Source organism: Argiope bruennichi, chromosome 8 (genome assembly GCF_947563725.1).
Source record: "Argiope bruennichi chromosome 8, qqArgBrue1.1, whole genome shotgun sequence".
Lineage (NCBI taxonomy): Eukaryota > Metazoa > Arthropoda > Arachnida > Araneae > Araneidae > Argiope > Argiope bruennichi.
The window spans coordinates 82,014,918-82,034,943 of record NC_079158.1 but is presented as its reverse complement, the minus strand read 5'-3'; the positions used below and the strand labels follow the sequence as shown (position 1 = coordinate 82,034,943).

Below are 20,026 nucleotides of genomic sequence, written 5' to 3'. Positions count from 1 at the left end.
ACAAGTAGGGCAGTGTGTGTTACATGAGAAAAGAAGAAATGCTGTGCCATTGATTTGGTGTTGCGAGTTCTGTCTCGTATGTCGTCTTCATCAACCACAGTGCAGCTATTTTTTAAGATCACTATATTTACATTATACTTTTGGTGGACTTGAAATAACATCTTTTTAATGAAACAGCAGTTAAGAATTTTCTATCGGCAAATTGAAACAGAAGATTTTAGAAGAAACTAGATTTTTTTAAAAATTTTAACTTCAAAAATCCAGTTTTTTCACAATAGCTCATTTAAACTTATTTCAGTGAGAAAAAAACCATATTACACTAATTATTAATTAATTAAATATTTAATGAGCTGATTAGCATATTTTTAACATGATATCTTAAATTCTAATTTGTATAGACACACAATTATAGTTGGAAATTATGCCTAATATTAGTCTTCATGTTGTCTGCCTCAATCAAGTTATAAAATATATAGTTTTTTAACAATTTTTTCATTAACAATGAATATCAAAAGCTAGATTTTTTCTGTAATTTTAACATTTAAATAGCTGTTAAAAACTTATTTCTATAAATATAACTTTGATTGAGCCACAAAACATCCGCGGTTTCATACAGATTATTTGGATATATAAATAAATGTATTTGGTTAATTTCTTGTTGAGTTTTGATTGTTTAAATGAAGCAACATAGTGGAGAGATATCATTCTTCATACAATGAGTTTTTAAAAAACCACAATTAGTTCTTAATGAAAGCACCTCAAGAAAAATAATTATAACTCGAGAAATATTTCGAATATTGACAACATATTGGTATATTTTTAAAGCTAAAGGACCAGAGAACATTATTAATAAAAAAAATATTCGATATTGTGAACGATTTTCGAAGTTTCAAGTGTGTACATACACCTTAAGAAATAAAAAGAAGCTATACAAGAAATTGGTTCGATGCAAGAAAATAGGTGATTTCCGTTCATATCAAATACAAACTTCAAATAAAGCTTCTGAAAAATGCATAGTTTCTATAGGTTGAGAATTAACTACTTAATTGTTTTATTTTCTTTATCTAATAAGGTGACGCCTTCAATTTTTGGAATATTTTCTTATTTTGATTAAAATTCAAATCCATTGAATACTTGACTTATCTATGAATTGGAAGTAATTTTAATATTGAATTATAATCGCTATGAATGGTTTATTTTTTGCTTACAACTATCAAAATTCGATAAATCGATGCACATATGGCACTCGGGCAACACAGTTAAGCGGTCAATATCATAATTGCTCGTACAGTAATTAAATTATGTAGAAATAGACATTTCCAAAATCAATGAAATTATATGAAGCGCCTCATTAGTGTATAAACAAATAATATCATGGTTTCATTGATGCGTGACTATTACTGAATGAAATATTATGTGACTTGTATCCATCCAGAGAATGTTTGTGTTTGTTACAATCATTTAAGAAACGAGCCTAAACACACGCCATTGCGAGATTTAAGACAGTCAATGGAAGAATATCTATCAAGATTATGTTCTACAAAATTCGAATGAAATTAGTACAGGAATAAACTTTAAAAGGGACATTTTTGCATGGATCTACTTGAAGAATAATTATTTATTATAAAATGCAAATATTAGCTATGTAACTTTGGGGATTGATTTGTTAGGTAAACATCTACTTTTGTAGCTACAAGAAGCTATATGAGTGAAGATCAGGGATTTAAGAATTTCATCACGAGACGATGAAAACAAAACAGTCAGAAATTCTATCTGGAGAGTCTTAAAAGGGGATATTTTTGCATGAATTTAAGTGAAGAATAACTACTTGTTATAAGATGCAAAAAAAAAAAAAAAATAATGCGACGTATATTGAAAGACAATGGCATATATACATATCAATTATTAATTCATAAATATATATGCCATAGTCTTTATTCATAATTTTTTTTTTCTTTATAAGCATGTTTATTTCTGTAAAACTTTGATTTTGAAATTTTGGCATATAATCATTGGTGGAACTCTATAATTAGAAATGTAAGTGCATTTTTGCATTCATGTGTGTACGCGTATTTATGTATGTTTTTAATTGCATATATGTTTGCATGTATATACATAATATTAATCTGCATTTCGCTGTTTTTTATTTATCCTTTTAATTATTTCTTTCTTTGTCTTTTTAATGAATCATTTAATTTACAATAAATTATTTGTAAAAATTATATTATTAAATTTTAATTTTAAATTTGGTAAATTTACTTTTGTCGGATAAGTGTTGTACATGTGTGATATGCTAAAGTAGTTAATGTAGTAAAATTAAATTTGTTTGTTATTTCTAGTTATAATACTGATGATGAGACCTTGCATAAAATTTTAGAATTTTGGCAAATTTTATGTCTTTATATGGATAAAACATATTACAATTATATTGACTCTAGTTCTATAAAATTCCAATCTTCATTCATTTAAACGAATGCATCATAAACATTTTTCTAAATGGTTTACAATTTTTTGTGCTGCATAAAAAAATTCTTCAAATCAGCTTTAAGTTGCAATTTGCATATATATGGGAATTGAGGAAGAGCAGAATATAGATGTTCCTACATAATCATGAAATACGCCAGGAAGACAAATTTATAAATGAGTTGATTTCCCTTTCTGAAACAACATAAAATAAAACTACCATTATAACCATTTATTTTTACTACGTTACAATTAAGGTGCTCCACGATACTCTAAAATTGTATAAAAAAAATACAGAAGTTAAAATAGGGAGAACTTTTCCATAAGGATCTACATATGACAGTTTTACTTTCACTGGAATATGTATGTTTGTTTAATAAGGTATAATTTGATTGTTGTTGTTTATGGCACATGTTATAGACAAGCTCTCAGACGAAGTCAGCGATTTTAAGCCGAGTTTTAGCGTCTCTTGTTTCAGTTGCGCCATCTAGAGTCAAGAGTACGTATTATTTGATTATAAAGGTAAAACGAGATTTTTTTATCTATCATAATATTATTGACGTTTTTAATTTGTTCGCATATATTTCTACAAGTATCATTTTCTGAAGGAAATAAATTCAGCGTTTCTTTAGATTTTGCTTATATCTTAATACTTTTCGTATTATAAAAACTTTGCTATTAAATATTATAATTCAGTTAAGGCCGAAAAGATGAATTGAAACATGTTTCAAAATATTAAAATAAAAATGCGACATTCAAATAAAAATTTTATTAACATCCAAGCTCAAAATGAATAAACATACAAAGGTTTAAAAGAAACATCGTGTGTATACAGCGAACATGGGTTCGAGAAAAAGCCAAAAATTGTAAGAAACATCATGCATTGTTCAATATTTTCAAAATCGCATTAAAGAACAATATAAACACCTTTTTTCTGATATTGAAAACTTTCAACTATATTCAAATAATATATATTTTATTAAAAGAATGATTTATAAATAAGTATGAAATTAATTATATACTTGTATTTTTCAGTGCTTTTAAAATGATAACGAATAATATAAACATCTCTCTTTAAATTATTTGCTAGTCATTAATGTAGTAAAACATGATGATAACTACCAATAACAATGCGCTTTCACTAAAGCAATAATTCATAAAAAATAGGAAACTAAAATGTACAACATCATATAAAAATGAAAATGTATTGGAAACAGACAATACATCAAAACAGAAGTTAATAATGAGTTAAAAATGAAAGAAAAATCTATTGGTTTCACAATTTTTTTTCCAACTAATTCAATATGTTTTCACAACTAAATCAGTAAAAATAATTTCTTTCATATAACTTTTTAACGAATTTATAAAATAATATACACAGAAAATAAATTATACAGAAGAACTACTTGAAAAAAAAATGCTTCGTCTTATATATGATAATTGATCGAAATCACATTTAATACTGATTGTAAATATGTACATGCATTTAAAAATATTTCTCACTTTATCATTAATACTGTCACATTTTCTACCATCTAACATTTGAGAATTCTTCTTTCTAATTATTTTAAACATTAACATGATTTATAAAATATCTGCAACTGTTAAAAGATAATTTTATTTTTTGTAAACAGGTTTACACTATTCTACCACTTTGAATTTAATCAATCAAAGCAACTGTATACTTAACAAATATTAAGAATGATTTTTACGAAGAGTTATAGTCATATATATGTATAGAGTTTCACACAGTTAAATTTACGAAAAGCAACTGAAGCCTCTAATTCAGCATTAAACATCCCTAGATGTCTTTCTCACTATGAGTGTAATATCATAAAAATGTTAAAAATTGAAACCTGAGTTTTACAAAGATGTAAAAAATTGTAATATTTGTTCGCAAAGTTAAGTCAATATTTTTTTTTTTTTTTAGTGTGTGATCCAAATCTAATTGGTTCACTTAAAAGTAACCAAATATTAAACAGTGAAAAACTGTCTTCAATTTTAAGAGTTCAATTATTTTGATAATTTGATTTTTATAGATTGTGTTAATAGAATGGAATGAATTCAAATTAAGTCGCACAGATATAACGAAAGTATTTTTTATAATAAGCAAAACGTCTTATTAATTTTTCATCTTGATCTCATATAAAAGATTATGTATTTAAATAATATAAACATGTATGAAAATTTATTAAAATATTGAATATCATTTTCCGTTGAAGAAGATTTTGTACAATTTTTGTATTAAAATGAAATGATTTTCATAATGCAATTGCAAATAATTAAGCTCAGCTTTAAAATTTTTGATTTTTAAAATTATGGAATATTAATAATCACAAATATTTGAATCTAAAATATTTCTGTCAGGTTATTGTATCTGACAGTAAATTATATATTTAATTGTATATATACTGAATTGTAATTATATACTTAATTGTAAATTATATACTTAAAATATCCTGTGTCTTTTCCGATAGAAATAAAATATTTAAAATTGTAATAAAATGAAAATTTCAAATATCAGCGAAATGCAGATATCAGCGAAACAAAAGATAATTTGGCGTTTTATAAAAACAAAAGAATGCAAGCATAGGTAAAAATTTAGAAAAAATTAATAAAACTGAAATTTTTTAAAATAATTATCTCAAATTGATAAAATTTATATAAATGCCAACAAATGATATATAAAATACACCATAAATTATATTTGCCAGATATATCATAAATATACCATAAATTATGTCAGAAAAATATAGAAAATAAACATATATATTAAAAATTTTTTCGCGAATATTAAAAATTTTGAACTAAAATATTACAAGAAATTTTATAACTATTAAAACAAAACAAACAAACAAAAAAAAATGTGAAAAAAATGGTTATTAACATATAGGATAATTCTTGAGAGAATTTTGTAAAAATAATCAAAGTAAAATTGTCGATGAATATGAGTATGGAATATATAAAATACATGTAAATCAAATATACATATAAAAGTTTTTGAAAATATAACGAATAACACGAATTCCTAAATATTTTTGCTACTTAAAGAATAAATAATGATTATTTAATAAATTTATGTTGTTCATTCTATGTAAATAGCTGTTTTAGGGATTTGTAGATTGCTCAACAATCTACAGTTACAATAAACAAATGATGCCTTGATAAAGACAAGCTGTCCTTTGAAATAATTATAATATATATAAATTTTAATGTCTTATTTTTTTGATTAAAATGCAGTTCTTGTAAATATTTCCTTGGTTATATCGGGAAAAAAATAATTTTCAACAGGCCAAACTTATTAAAATGCTAAGTTTCTAAAAATATTCTGTAGGTTAACATCTTTTTTTAATTACGAAATAAATCAAATAAAGTTGTTTTTTACTTTTTAATAAGCATTATTTTATTCCATTGTTAGAATTAATGTATTCTCACTTTCTATATTTCTTTTCTAGAGCTTTTATTAAACATATGCTTTGATTCTTTTCAATGAATTATTTAGTATGAAGAATTGCTGCACTATGTGTTTTTGAATAACAAAACAGACAAATATTTGTTTGCTAGAATTTTAAGTTTTTAAAAATGAAAATAAATACCTCATAATAATATTAAAATGAAAAATATGAATATACGAAAATAATCTATCTTAAAACATTTCCTTCAGTTGTTATTATTGGCTTTCATATTAAATTGTAATTAATTAAAGCAGAAATGTTTAGAAAACGTCCTAAAATTAAGAATTTTAATGCCAAAACTGTCATTTAAAATTTATCATTGGCAAAAAAGAAACGAATCTTAATAAAATTCCACTCAACTTTTGAAGAAAACAATTCCATTAAACAGTTAAGATGCATTTGAAGCTACCAAATTTTGTTTTTCACTTAAATGTATTTATATAAAAAAATCGACTGACTTTTCCGATGACTGCAAAATGTTTTCACGTATTTCTAAAAGGTAATTTTGAAATCTCAGAGTCAATCATGTAAATACAGGTTTCTGTTCTTCATTCTTCGTTACGGAGAATATGCTTATGAAAAACTTTATCTTATTGAGAATATTTAGTTTCAGACGATGGAGTAAATATTGGGTCCCTGGAAACAACTGGGGGAGGGGGGGGGCGCATGCTAATCATTTACTTATCAAAAAAGCGAAATCAAACCACAATAAATTAAACTGCAGAAAACTGCAGTTTCTAACATTTGATCAGTTTGATTAACTTTTTGGCTTTCAATTTAGTGATACCTCTTCAACTATAATTCCGCCCCTGTTCTTGTTTTTATTTGATTTTATTAATAGAAACTATTTTATAAAAGAACGCAACTTTGATATTAATTTTATGTAGGCCTTATTTTTTAATAAGCTAATATATATTTTATTTGTTTGATGAATTTCCAGTTGCGTCTAGTTTGATTAATATTGAATTTTTACTATAATTATGATTATGAATAATTTTAGGCGGATTATCAAAACTGCCAGTCCTTCACTTATTTATCCGAACAATAAAAGCATGCAGCACCAATTTATGAAATATTGAATCTTGTTAAGGGAAGTTGTGATGAATAAACGCCGATCAGAATCAAATGAAATATTAGCTGAGCTTGTGCGACACTTAGGCTAACGGAAAGAAACGAGGGTTTTAGTCGGATGCGGCCTGCAGCCTGGATGGCAGGAACTGGCTGAGGAAATCTATGGGCAGGGGGAAAATAATGGTCGAATTCTTCTCCGCCGAGATGGTGTTCAAGGTCTGGAGATAACGCAGCTGAAGAGCAGCTGGGGACTGGGCAATCACTTCAGCAGCTTCTTTCAAGGCTCGAGAAGCTTTCTGCTCACCTTCTGCGGCAATAACCTGCGGAAGAAATGATTTATTAGTATTTTTTCCACGTCTATGATATAAATGCAATAAGGCTTTTGCTTTCTTTTATTAGTTCAGTCGAATGATTGTTAAAACCCTTTCAGGTCGTGAGGCCTCTATCCTAGAAGCATTCACGGGATGGAGCATACGCGATAGGAATCTTTCCCACAAGAAGGGGGTTTTGCGTTGCTAAGCCTAATTTTGTAAAAAAATCACAAAAATAAAGTTTAAACGCTAACGTTGTTATTTTTGCTACTTTTTTTGATTATTAATTCATTCATAATACGAGTACATTCTTCCTCTGACAAGTAGCGTTTTCTTGCCGTAATAAACCGAAAACAAAGCTTTCCATAATAAAAAGAGAAGTCCATAAAATTCCGGAATAAAAAGAGAATGTATTTGAAAGTTACGCAAAATATAACAAAACTGACGGTAAAATCCAAAAAGACTCAGTAATAACAAAAAAAAAAAAAAAAAAAAAAAAAAAAAAGGATGGAGACTAGAAACACGAATGATTCTATCAGGTGGTGGAAAGTTACACAGACCAGCTCTGTTTATTTGCATTACTTTCACCCCTCCCGCAACAGCTGATGAGAAAAATACCAAACACAGGCTGAATATGAGCAAACTGAAAGTCAGGTTACCAAAACAATATTTATTTCAAAAGTAATAGACACAGGGAGCCATCTAGTGGTATTTAAAAATTGTTCCAGCTTAAAATGCACATATGAATCGTCCTACCATGAGTTCCATTTCCAGAAATGCACGGATGGTACGCCCGGCTGTGAGAGACGTTCGTAAGTGATACATATATGACACACCCGTCGTGAAAGGGTTAAAAGTATCAAAATGTTGAAAAAATACAGGAAAAATATTAAATATTTTTTTTAATTCGTTGGACTGGAAATTTAAAACATGCCATTTTATCACACAGCCGGATATCGAACTACATAAGAGAATTAGCATGAGTGGTCTCCCTAAAACTTTTTCGCATTTCTCTAATACACTTGTCAAGCCAGAGAACGCCTTGCATGACATTGGTGTACAATAATTACGAAATATGATGTTAACTTTGGAATGAATTTAGCATTTTTACTAAATCTATCATGTCATCCTTGGTGAGTTTTTTGTTTTGGCCATTAATCCCTGATAAGCAGTTAATAGTATTCTAAAGTCGAATTTGTGTATTATACACTTTTTTTTTTCAAGCGATTGAAACAAAAATTTGAGACTGAAATCGATTGAAACAAAAAAAGAGGGATTTTGTCAGTTATCACAAAATCTCATACCTAATTTTTAACTCATTGCGTTTTTTTGAGTTTGCCCCCATCCGTATATCGAGTTTTTAGATGTTTCTGAAAGTTCAGACCGACAGACAATCAACCCGTTGTTGGTTTTGGCACATACCTTGACAGGTATTTACACTATAGATGTTAAATTTGTGTACAGAATCTTATCAATTAAACTTTCCTCGTTTTGCACTTATTGTGTTAACTTATATTCAAACAGCTGGATAGACGGACTTCCTCAGAAGGAAAACACAAAATTTGACAAAAAAAAACTGCAAATTTGGTGTAATGACCGTATATCAAATTTCGACCATTTCTCTCAAAGAGTTTCTGAGTTATCTTTGTCACAGACAGATAGACATTTTTCAAAAATGTTTTTCGAATTCAGAAAGGTCAAAAAAGAAAAAAATCGAAAAAATTTCGAGTTCGAATTTTTTTTACGGTTACTATATTTTCTCTATACTATGTGTACGAGAAAGTAAAAATGGGAAGGAAAGGTAATACGCCAGGTTTTTATATTTAGATAAGGAAATACTAAATTGAGAAGGAAAGTTCAAATAAAAATATTATAAGTATAAAAAAAACCCTACAAAATAATTCATTAAAAATTAAGATAGCTTAATTAAATTTTAAAAAAATATTAAATTACAAAAACTTTTATTTAAAAAAATCAGAGGAATTTTTGAAATTTTATTTAATAAATGCTATTCAAGACATAATATTAGATAAAAATCTATATTATTTTTCGAAAAATTTGAGATTGTGGGGGAAAAAGTCGTCGTAAAATGCCCAAAGATTTTTTTTTCTGTTTGTTTGAATTTCTGGAGCGAAAACATCCTATTCTAGAAATGTTGTTCTACAATTTCAAACGGTTGTCATGCTGCCTTTAATTGAAAAAAAAGTGGAGAAAATTGAACTTGAAGTTAACATTTTCCTTAATCATTATGCCTGAAAGCGTTTTCCACTCATACATCGAAAAAGATATCATATAATTGAGAAAAAAATGTTAATAACATTTATATACGCTACTCTTAACTGCTCTTCTATCTGGTTGCGTGATATAATGACATGTTTTTTGAAGGTAAACACAAGAGCTCAAAGCAATAGAAAAAAATTATGTAGTTTTTCCAAGTAAAAATAAAATTCGACTGGATTATATACGTGAATTACTTGTTACCATCATAAAATGCAATCTCGGGACTTTGGAAAAATGTCTGTATTTTATTTCTCTGCAAATATTTTTTTAGAGTTAATGATATCTTTCTGAAAACACTCTAAAGCAGGACAATTTTGAATTTGATTTTAGGGCATTTTGGCGCAAGAACCATTCTTAGCTAAAAGGCACCATGCATGTAGTTAAAAGTAAATTTGTGATGTTAATAGAAAGCTTAAAGCTCAATAAAATCTGTTGAAGCAAGTAAAATTGCAAATTAAAAAAAAAACTGTTAAGTTAGCAAAAAAAAAAAAAAAAAATGCTGAAATAAAGCAACAAAAACTAAATGAAACAAACGGAGAAAGGTAAAATACCACGGATAATGAGAAAAACTCTTAAGAAATTGAAAAGATTTAGGTGAAGATTGATAGGTGAAAATTTTTTTATACTTCACCTATCACATCTAACAAGGTAATAGATCAGGAATTCTGATTATTAATTCTGATATTAATAAAAATATTAATATTCATCAACAAGCAAGTAAAATTACAAATAAAAAAAACTTTGATAAGTTGGCAAAAAAAAAAAAAATACTAATAGGAAGGAAATAAGAAGGAAAATAATCTTAAAACAAAATGAGAAACGTCAACAAAAGGAGGAAAGCGAAAAACTCTTATTGAAAAGATTTAGATGGTATATTTCACCTATCATATTTTGCAAGGTAATAGATCAGGAATTAAAAATTTTCTGATGATAGGAATTAAGAGATGTATATTCCATCAGAATGTGATTAACTGTAAAATTAGTATGACAAGTGAGATATATGGGTGCAAATTCTCCAAAGATAAGATGCTATAAGTAAAATGCGCATGTCTTATAGGAAGGTAAGTCAATTTGACATTGAACTGGGCCACAAACCAGTGGAAAGTTTGACAAAATGAAATTTATTGTTTATACAGATCCCATATCTCCTCCCAAGTCGAAAAACAAAGGTGGCTAATTAATTGCTTCATTCTAATAAGGATGTACTGAAGACCTAGGGACAAAGAGAAGAAACGGATTTTGCAGCATAGTCGTCCGTTTCATTATCGCAAATTCAAGAACAAAACAAAGAACAAATATTAAACTCATTATTCTGAAAAAAGGGCTTTCTGGATGCATTTGATTGAAATAATGGAATAGTATATCCAAAATTCTCAGTTTGCAATAAAATGGCACTGAAGGAAGGCGAAATTTCTTGAAAATAAGAAAAAGACACAATTTTACGAAGAACATGACAAAGCTAAACCTTTCAATGCATTTATTTAAGTTTTTAAAGTCTGTAAAGACAGCTAAAAGAGGTCTCTATGTCGTTTTAATTTGGATAATTTTAATAACAGATTTTACAGCATAGTAGTGGGGTTCATTATCGCAAATTCTCTAGCAAAACAAAGCCGGCGTCCTGGCCTAGGGGTATAGCGTCTTCTCCGTGTTCTAGGCGTCAACGGTTCGAATCTTGGTTCGGGCATGATTGTTCTCTACTCTATGTTCTATCTGTGAGGTGCGTGAATGACACCCCCCCCCCAGCTCCTGTGAAAAGGGGTTGTGCAAGCGAGTGTGTGCGTGTTTCTTCTTCATACGAACTAGAAATCAGATTTCCACCCTCGGGTGCTCAGAGTCTTTACCCACAGAAAGCTACTGCGCAAAAACTTGGTTTAAAATAGTCACACGACAAAAAAAAAAAAAAAAAAAAGCAGAGAAGAAATATTAAATTGATTTTTCTGAAAAGAGCATTCTGGATGCATTTGATTGCCATAATGGAATAACAATTCTAAAGTACTCACTGTGCAATAAAACAGCACTGAAGGAAGGTTACATTTCTCGAAACTAAGAAAAAGACACAATTTTACGAAGAACATGACAAAGCTAACCTTTCAATGCATTTATTTAATTTTTTTAAGTCTGCAAAGACAACTAAAAGAGGTCTCAATGTCGTTTTCATTCGTAAGCCACTAGATCTGAAACATTTGAAAGCATGCTCATAATAGCGAGTTTGATTCTGTAAGGGTGCTGCGCTTTAACATCTTATAAACTCGAGAAATGTTATAGGGATTTATAGTTCTATTTGGACAAAAACATGTCACTAGTTGTGACATTGTTACATATCTGAACAGAACTTTTAAAAAGTCATGATCAAAAAGATGATTCTGTCACAAAAAAAAAAAAAAAAACAAAAACGGACGGTAAAAGATGGAGAGTTAAATTATTATTTTTTGAATATATATGTGCTGTTTTAAAAGAAAATTACTTTTTTATTATTTTCTAGTATATGCAATATGAAGTGTAGTAATCATCAAAACATTCGAACTCGAGATTTTGACGAATCTCCTCGTTTCAGATTACCCTGAGTTCAAAAAAAGAAGGGGAAAAAAAAAAAACATTTTTGGAAAATGCCCATTTGTCTGTCTGTGGGAAAGACAACTCAAAAATACTTTGAGCTAGACGGTTGAAATTTGGTATGCGATCTTTACACCAAGTTTATAGATTTCTATCAATTTTTGAGTAAAATCCGTTCCCCGAAATTATACCCGTTCGGTTGTTCGAATATAATTTAATGCAATAGCTACAAAAGGAAGAGATCAAGATGAATAAAATTCTGTACATATATTTAACACCTAAAGCGCAGACATTTATCGAATTCGGAGCCAAATTTGTCAGCCTGTCGAACTAAACTACACTTTCAAAATATGTAAATGCAATAATTCAAAAGTGCAATGGCTTAAATGTATCAAATTTAATGTGGTATTTTGTGGCTAAAAGTGTCATTTCGTGTCATTTTTTTCAATCGGTGGGAAAAACGCATCTGAAGGACATCTGATACTATTAATGCTTGCCAGAGATTAATCACCAAAAAAATAACTCGCCAAGGATCACTCGATATATTCTCTAAAAATGCTAAATTCATGCCAAAAGTTAATATTTCGCAACTTTTGTACGCCAAGACCATGTAAGGCGTTCTTTGGCACAACCAGTTTATTATAGAGTATGCGACAAAGTTTTAGGGATATTACTCCTGTTGGCGTGTGTATACTATTTTAGTTTTTATATTTTGTAAATAAGATATAAAAAAGTGCTACTTGAAAATATACCTTTGCTCTAGCCTCTCGAGCTGCTTCTGCTTCTGCTGCCATTGCTCGTTGCAACTGAACGGGCAGGCGAACGTCTTTGCTGGAATTTTCAAAATTTGTTATAAATTGTATGCATATGAAAATGATTTAAAAGTTCCTTATATGAAATTGGCAATAGAAAGAGAAAATATTATAAAATTACATCAATTTATATAAACAAAGATAAAATGATGAATCACAAATTAAAAATATTTTGGCAAAAGTTGTTAATTTCTGATTTTCAGAATTATAGAGATAACTCCTAAATTATTAAAAAATGTAATTAGAGTTGTTTTCATTTTTTTTTTAAATTTCATTTCACTTTTTATTCTGAAAATTCAATATATTTTTTTAAATATTTTTTTCTCAATATTTTTTATTGGTTTAACTATTGGACATATAGACACAATACTGAATTCATAATTTTTGTGTTCAGGATTTTTTTGAGATATAATCAAGAATATATTTTTAAATATAATATTAAATTAGGCAAATTAAGCTTAAAACATTAATTATCATGTTATGATGTTTCGGATGAGATATTCAAATTCTCTTCAAATATTCCTTTATTGAAATTTATTATTATTCTCATAGTTGTTTGAAGTTCTAGACACATTTTAAGAAATTCTAATTATAAATTTCTACATTATATATTCATATTCATAACATTTTATTTATTAATATTAATTTATTATTTTTAGTACAATCCTTATAAAAGTTAATTCGATATGAAGGAAACTTACATTTCAACTCGTTCCACTTTAATCCCCCAGCGGTCTGTAGCTTCATCTAAACAATTCTGAAATAAACGAAAAATATGAAAATATAATTTTTATATTTGCATTCGTTTTTCTGTAAATTAGTTGTAGTCTTCATGAAAACTAATGATAATTTCATGTTAAAGTACTAATTCATTGAAGTTATGAATAATTGTGATTAAGATAATGGCTCTTTCTGCATAAATAATGTCACATTTCCAAACCCATTAATATGCATGGTTGCATTCAATTAACTTGAATATAGTTCGCAAATGTCATGGAATTTTCATACTAACATATCATTTTTCATAATTTAGCACAAACCGTAAAGATGTTTAGTGCATTCCGTCATAAAATCTTATGATTATATAGTTTTTCAGCATAAGTGATAGAAATAAAAAAAAATCTAAATATTTATCTTAAAATTGTTTCCATTTGATAAAAGTTAAAAAAAAAGGATAATTTTATAAATATAATCTAAAAATTGTTTTTCTTTCCTTTCTTTGTAGTCAGAAAAATGTAAATTTTGTAAGATATTTTTAGTGCTAACAGTTAGTATATTTATATATAATAAAATTATTGGACAACATTTTTAAATATACTAAGATAAATTTTAAATGTGGCGCGAAATGACAAAAAAAAAAAAAAAAAAAAATTGGCTAATGTGAATGAAAAATATTTTTTTTCGGGAAATATTAATACTTCTTTAAACACATTCAATTTGAAAATTAGCTTCTACCTTACTAAATCAGATGCGCTGATCGTCGTAAATATTTCAGGTTAAATGCTCCAGTTTAAACATAAATCCCCTCCTGTATATTTATATTATATATTCCGTATAAATTTGTGGGAAAAGTAATTAGCATTAGCTAGTACTATTTTTTTTATTAAGTTAATTTCCTTATCGTATAATGCATTTAATCAGAGATCAGCGAAAGTAGTTTGACTATTTTTAATTGAAAGACAGCAAAGTAGACCTTAAAAAAAATTTAAATTGGGATTTATTTTGTCTTTCTTGCTTCTTTCAGTGATAATGTGATGATGTTTTTTTTTAAAACTCTCTAAAGTAAAGTTTAATTGAAAGAAATCAAGATATATTTATTTCAAAATTTGAAACAAACAAACAGAATAATATTCTTAAGGAGAAATTTTGCTAAAAAGTTATCTGCTTTTTAACTAAAAAAAGAATTTTTTTTAAAAAATTCAAAAATGTTTGACATTAAAAAAATTAAATTCAAAGTTTCTCTAACTTTTTAATTTGTTCTATATAACAATGAATGAAAAATATAAGTAATGCCATGAAAATAATTTGAGGTTAAAAATCAATCCCTCTTAAATGAAATATTTATAATCAAGGAATAAAATGTATTAAAATTTACATTATTCAGTTATATTCATAAATTAAATTTTAGTTTTATAATAATAATAATTATATATATATATATATATATATATATATATATATATATATATATATATATATATATATATATATATATATATATATATATATATATATATATATATATATATATATGTATATATATATATATAATTTGTAATATCTCTAAATGATGGATAATAATACACAATACAAAAAATTAAGAATCATTATTGATGAGAAATAATACTTCATTGCTAATTCATTTTCTTTAAGCTCAAGAATTATATTATATTCATTTTAATAATTCATTTATTATTTTATGAAAAAAATTGCACCAGTCAAAATAATTACCATGTACCATTAATGGTACTTACGCTATAAATAAAGTAGTCTTGTAATAAACATTTTAAGTATGCGGAAATAGTTTAATTAAAAGTTGAAAATAAAATTATTTTCATAAATTAGAGCAGAATTTGTAAAAAAGAATATAGGAATTAATTACAATGATTTCATAAGCTTTAAACTTTTAAGAAAAAGAGTCAAATTAACAAAAATTTTAAATTCACAGAATTTTGTATTGTCTCACGATCATTTGTTTTGAATTGTGTTGCTATGATATAATTCAAAGTTTGTTCGATTTTATTAGTTGTACATCAATGTTTGAGCCCAAACAAATAGACCAAATTGACCTTGAAGCATGATATGATATCCGCATTTCTGTTAATTTCTTCATTTTTTTATTGATAATTGAAGTTGAAAACATTGATTTAGAATCTTTCCGATGATTTTTACTTCTATTCGCATTTTTTAATGGTTTTTTCAGTAAATATTTCTTGTTTATGGAAATTCGGTGGCTTTATATTCAAAATCAAATATTCTGCAATAATTTTCCTACTAGGCATTAAGGCAAACATTAGGCAATTCCTCTCATTTGTTTGAATTTAGCAAGAAAAATAGAAATTTACCATAACGTTTTTGAATCTCTAATTCTTTGCCTTTGCAACGTTAAAATTGGGAATTCTTGGCATTAAGATGAAGTTAAAAAACAAATTGATTTAAATTTACTCTTTAATATTAATTTAAATTTCAACAAGCATGGTTTGAGGAAAAATATGCTTCCCTATAACACTGATGCCATCTAATGGGGGATACAATGCATCCACCATAATATTATATATTATCAAATAAAATATATTATATTATCAATATTATCAAATAAAATATATTATATTATCAATATTATCAAATATTATAGATTATCAATCAAATAATCTAATAAAATATTATCAAAAGGAAGTTGCTCTTGGATGTTATTAGATAGTTAGAAATTGCTTTTAATTATATATTGTTTACTGTTTTATAAAAAAATTCATGAACTATCTGATGATAAAATGTAGTAAAATTTCTGTTTATCCCCTCTTTTAAATAAAAAACATGCACTTATGAATTGAATCTCTCGCTGAACTTTTCTGGCTACTATAAGGAGCTAAAATATAAATCCTCTTTTTCATATGTTGGTATGTGGCAATTATGGGTTTATTATTACCACTACTTATAAAAATGAACATGCATGTATGTGTATCTGCTTGTATTATATGTGAGTTTAAGGAGATTTTTCTGGCCTTGTTGTCGGATCTAGAGAGCTTTTCTTGCAAAATGGAACATCAGTGATATTGAAGCTCAATTGTGTTTGAAACGTCATGTATATAATTTGTTCAAACATGTGTTTATCAATGAGAAAGCTTTTCTTCGTTTTTTTAAGTGTTCATTTTAGGTGAAACAAAAGCCTTAATACTAAAGTAAATAAAATTCAGAAAAAAGAATATTTATTTTTTATATATTATATATATTTTTATTAATATTTTAATTTTTTCATAAATAAGAATATTTTCCGATATTTCATTAAAGCTGTTGGGTACAATAATAATGTAATAATTCATATAAAATTTTACGATGTAAGTAAGTTACATTTAATTTACAAATAAACCAAGATAATTTATTCTCTTGAGATGGTTAAATGTATTTTCACTTTTGAATTAAGAATGAATTTATTATATGTTGTTAAATTTATAATCTATCTTCATATTAAAAAAAAATTAACAAGTTTTTTGAAGATATTAATACTTTTAATATGTTCTTTTATCCTTACAAGATTAAGAGTTCTAAAATTTAAAATGTTTAGATGTATTTTTATTAAGATTTATTACTTTTAGATTTACCTTATGTCTTCTGGTAATTTAAATTTAATAGAAGTAAATTGATGGCCATTTTTTTTGTCTTGGAACTCTTTAATTTCTGCAAAGTACATTTTATTTAAATAAATATGTAAACATATCAGTAGAATTTTAAGTTAGTTACCACAATGCCACATATGATTGATAATTATGATTTTTTATGTAAAAATTCTATAAGGATATATATATATATATATATAAACTACATGCAAAAAAATGCCTATACCCATTTAATGATACGTTTCAACAAAAAACGTTATTTTAAAAATCTATCTAATTTTACTTATCAAATTCAATTGAATTACCAACCTTAGATACAATTTTATTTAAAAATCCTTTAATGAATCCTTATCAGGAAAAAAAAATTAGAATAAAAGATATGAAAGTTATTTGCTAAAGATGCTACTGCCTATTAAAATATTGACATTTCAGACCATTTAGATCGCCGTATTTAAAACCCCTCACCTGCATTGTATTGGAAATAGTTTCCCTGTCAGCGAGGATCTCGTGCAGATTATGAGTTCCGAGCATGTTGCGCAGAGTGGTTTGGGCCAGCAGTCGAGTACTGTGATGCGCATTCTCCACATTAGCAACTGATACAGTGGCGTTGTGAACGCGATAGTACACAACAGCATCCACTGACACTGTCACAGAATCTTTAGTAAGAACCTATGAAACAGGAAATTAAAATATTTAGGATTTTAAAGAAATAGTTTTAAAATATGTTAAAAATATCAATAGCCTTATGATAAAGCTGAAAATAAGGTTTCATAAGTATTTGTCTTTTCTTCGTGTTCAATTAATGAATTAATAAATTAGAAATAACAAAATGAAAAGAACAATTAAATTTAAGTTTGTCCAATGATTTTAATGATATATAAAGACAATTTATTTGCAAGAAATATTACAAGATTATGAGATTCTACCTAATCTGACAGCGATAGGATAAAGTTTGATTTTAATAAAAAAAAAATTCTTAGAATAAATTTTACAATATTTTGATTTTTTTAATTTGTTTGCTCATTATTACCGTAAATAAAAAAAGCGTCCTTGTCACTTCTGTCGGACTTTAAGTTTTTTTAATTAAAAAAAAATAATATTCGGAATAAAGTTTATTTTTTTCAAACAATCAATAAGTTTTTTTCAAGCAAATATTTAGTTAAACTTTTGCAGATCATTTATATTTAATAAAAGATTAATTTTAACCGAATAGTGACAGATTATTAATGAAGTAAATGTATATCATAATTTTCCAATAAAAGTTAAATGTCTTTTGACAAGATGTATTAAAGAATTAAAAAGATTATGGCTTTTAAAAATATTTAAATGTCATTGAATATTTGATATTGTAATAAATGGAAATAGCAGAATATTTTCTTTTCTTTTCTTTCTTTCTTTCTTTCTTTCATTTTTTTTAATATTTCGAAACAAAATTGTTTTCACAATCGAAATGTTATGAATCGATTTAAAATTTTTGTACTATTGTAAAGGGTTCTTGAAAGCAAAGTTAAACCACTTTTTCAATTTCAGTGAAATAGAAAGAGAAAAACAAATTTCTTACCTCTTGTGGAGGCACATCAAATGTTAAAGTTCTGAGATCAACTTTAGTATAATTCTCAATGCATGGCAAGATGAAAAAGATTCCTGTAAATTGGGAAAAATTATTGCAAATTAGTTTTAAAAAGTAGGGAGAAAATTCAAATTGTAACTGTTTCAACTTATTTTTATAATTTTATATATTAGAAAACATTTTCACGTTCCTTTTATTTCAAGTATTGATTTGTATTTCTGGCTTTTGACTTTTAACTGAAATATTTTAGTTTCATATGCATTTTTATCAATCTGTTTCATAAGTCATTGCTTGCATTTTTTCATGAGATTTCATTATGAAGTAGACCAGACAAAAAGACTTTGGAAATTATAAGATATATCATGTTTACGTGATTTTTGAACAAATTTGAAACCAGTAAAAATGAGCAATATTTTTCCAATAGAAAACGAATTCGATTAGATTAAATTTTGGCAATATTATAATGGTTTGTATATATTTAGTGTGTCAGGCAACTTAAATGGCTGAGCAAAGGTGGTGAACAAAAGATATTGAACATACTCGTGATAAGTCCAGAATTTTTTTAAGAAATTCAGCAAATAAAGATTCTTAATCACATGGATTCTGTTGTAGCAGTTAAAAACAGTTTGGAATTATTTTTTTGGCAGGAAGCACATATTATATTATAAACCTGTTTCAAAGTAATATTTGTGCTAATTCCTTTTTTATTTGTCTTAAATAATCATCGATTGCACATGACATTGCTGCTTATGTGACCTCTATGCAAAATATTTAATATGAATATCTGGCCTTTTTTTACGAATTTTCAAATTATGTGCTTATAAAATCAGTCCATTTTATTTTACTTTTTTATTTTTATTTTTAAGCAAGTTTATCTTTTAATATTATATCTAATCTTTAATGAGGTTTTTAAAAAGTCTTTTTTATCTTTTAATATATTAATATTAAAGCTATAGTTTTTAATATCATATATCTTAATATTAATCATAATTATTTTTAAATGAAATTTTGAAAGCAACTAGGTGATATTATTGTAAAATACGAAAACATTATATTGAAAACATAAATTTAAAAGACAGAAATATATTTATAAACATAACAAATCTCCTAAGTGATTGAATAAAAAATATCTCGGTCATTATTAATTTTAAATTTAATTATTAGCTCGATTAATATT

At 26.5% G+C, this 20,026-nt stretch overlaps 1 protein-coding gene across 4 annotated transcripts in view; it reads right to left on the bottom strand.

The window, feature by feature from the left end:
• Positions 1 to 5,408: 5,408 nt before the first annotated feature.
• The window catches only part of LOC129981023 (stomatin-2-like), a 66,438-nt gene continuing 51,820 nt past the window's right edge, over positions 5,409 to 20,026 (bottom strand). For all 4 annotated transcript variants that reach the window (XM_056091620.1, XM_056091619.1, XM_056091621.1 and 1 more), the window contains 5 exons: positions 18,841 to 18,923; positions 17,745 to 17,948; positions 13,647 to 13,702; positions 12,886 to 12,964; positions 5,409 to 7,309 (listed from right to left, as the gene is read on the bottom strand). In XM_056091620.1, coding sequence (XP_055947595.1) covers positions 7,100 to 7,309; positions 12,886 to 12,964; positions 13,647 to 13,702; positions 17,745 to 17,948; positions 18,841 to 18,923 — 632 coding nt within the window. In that variant the 3' untranslated portion in view covers positions 5,409 to 7,099. The remainder of the gene's footprint in view (positions 7,310 to 12,885; positions 12,965 to 13,646; positions 13,703 to 17,744; positions 17,949 to 18,840; positions 18,924 to 20,026) is intronic.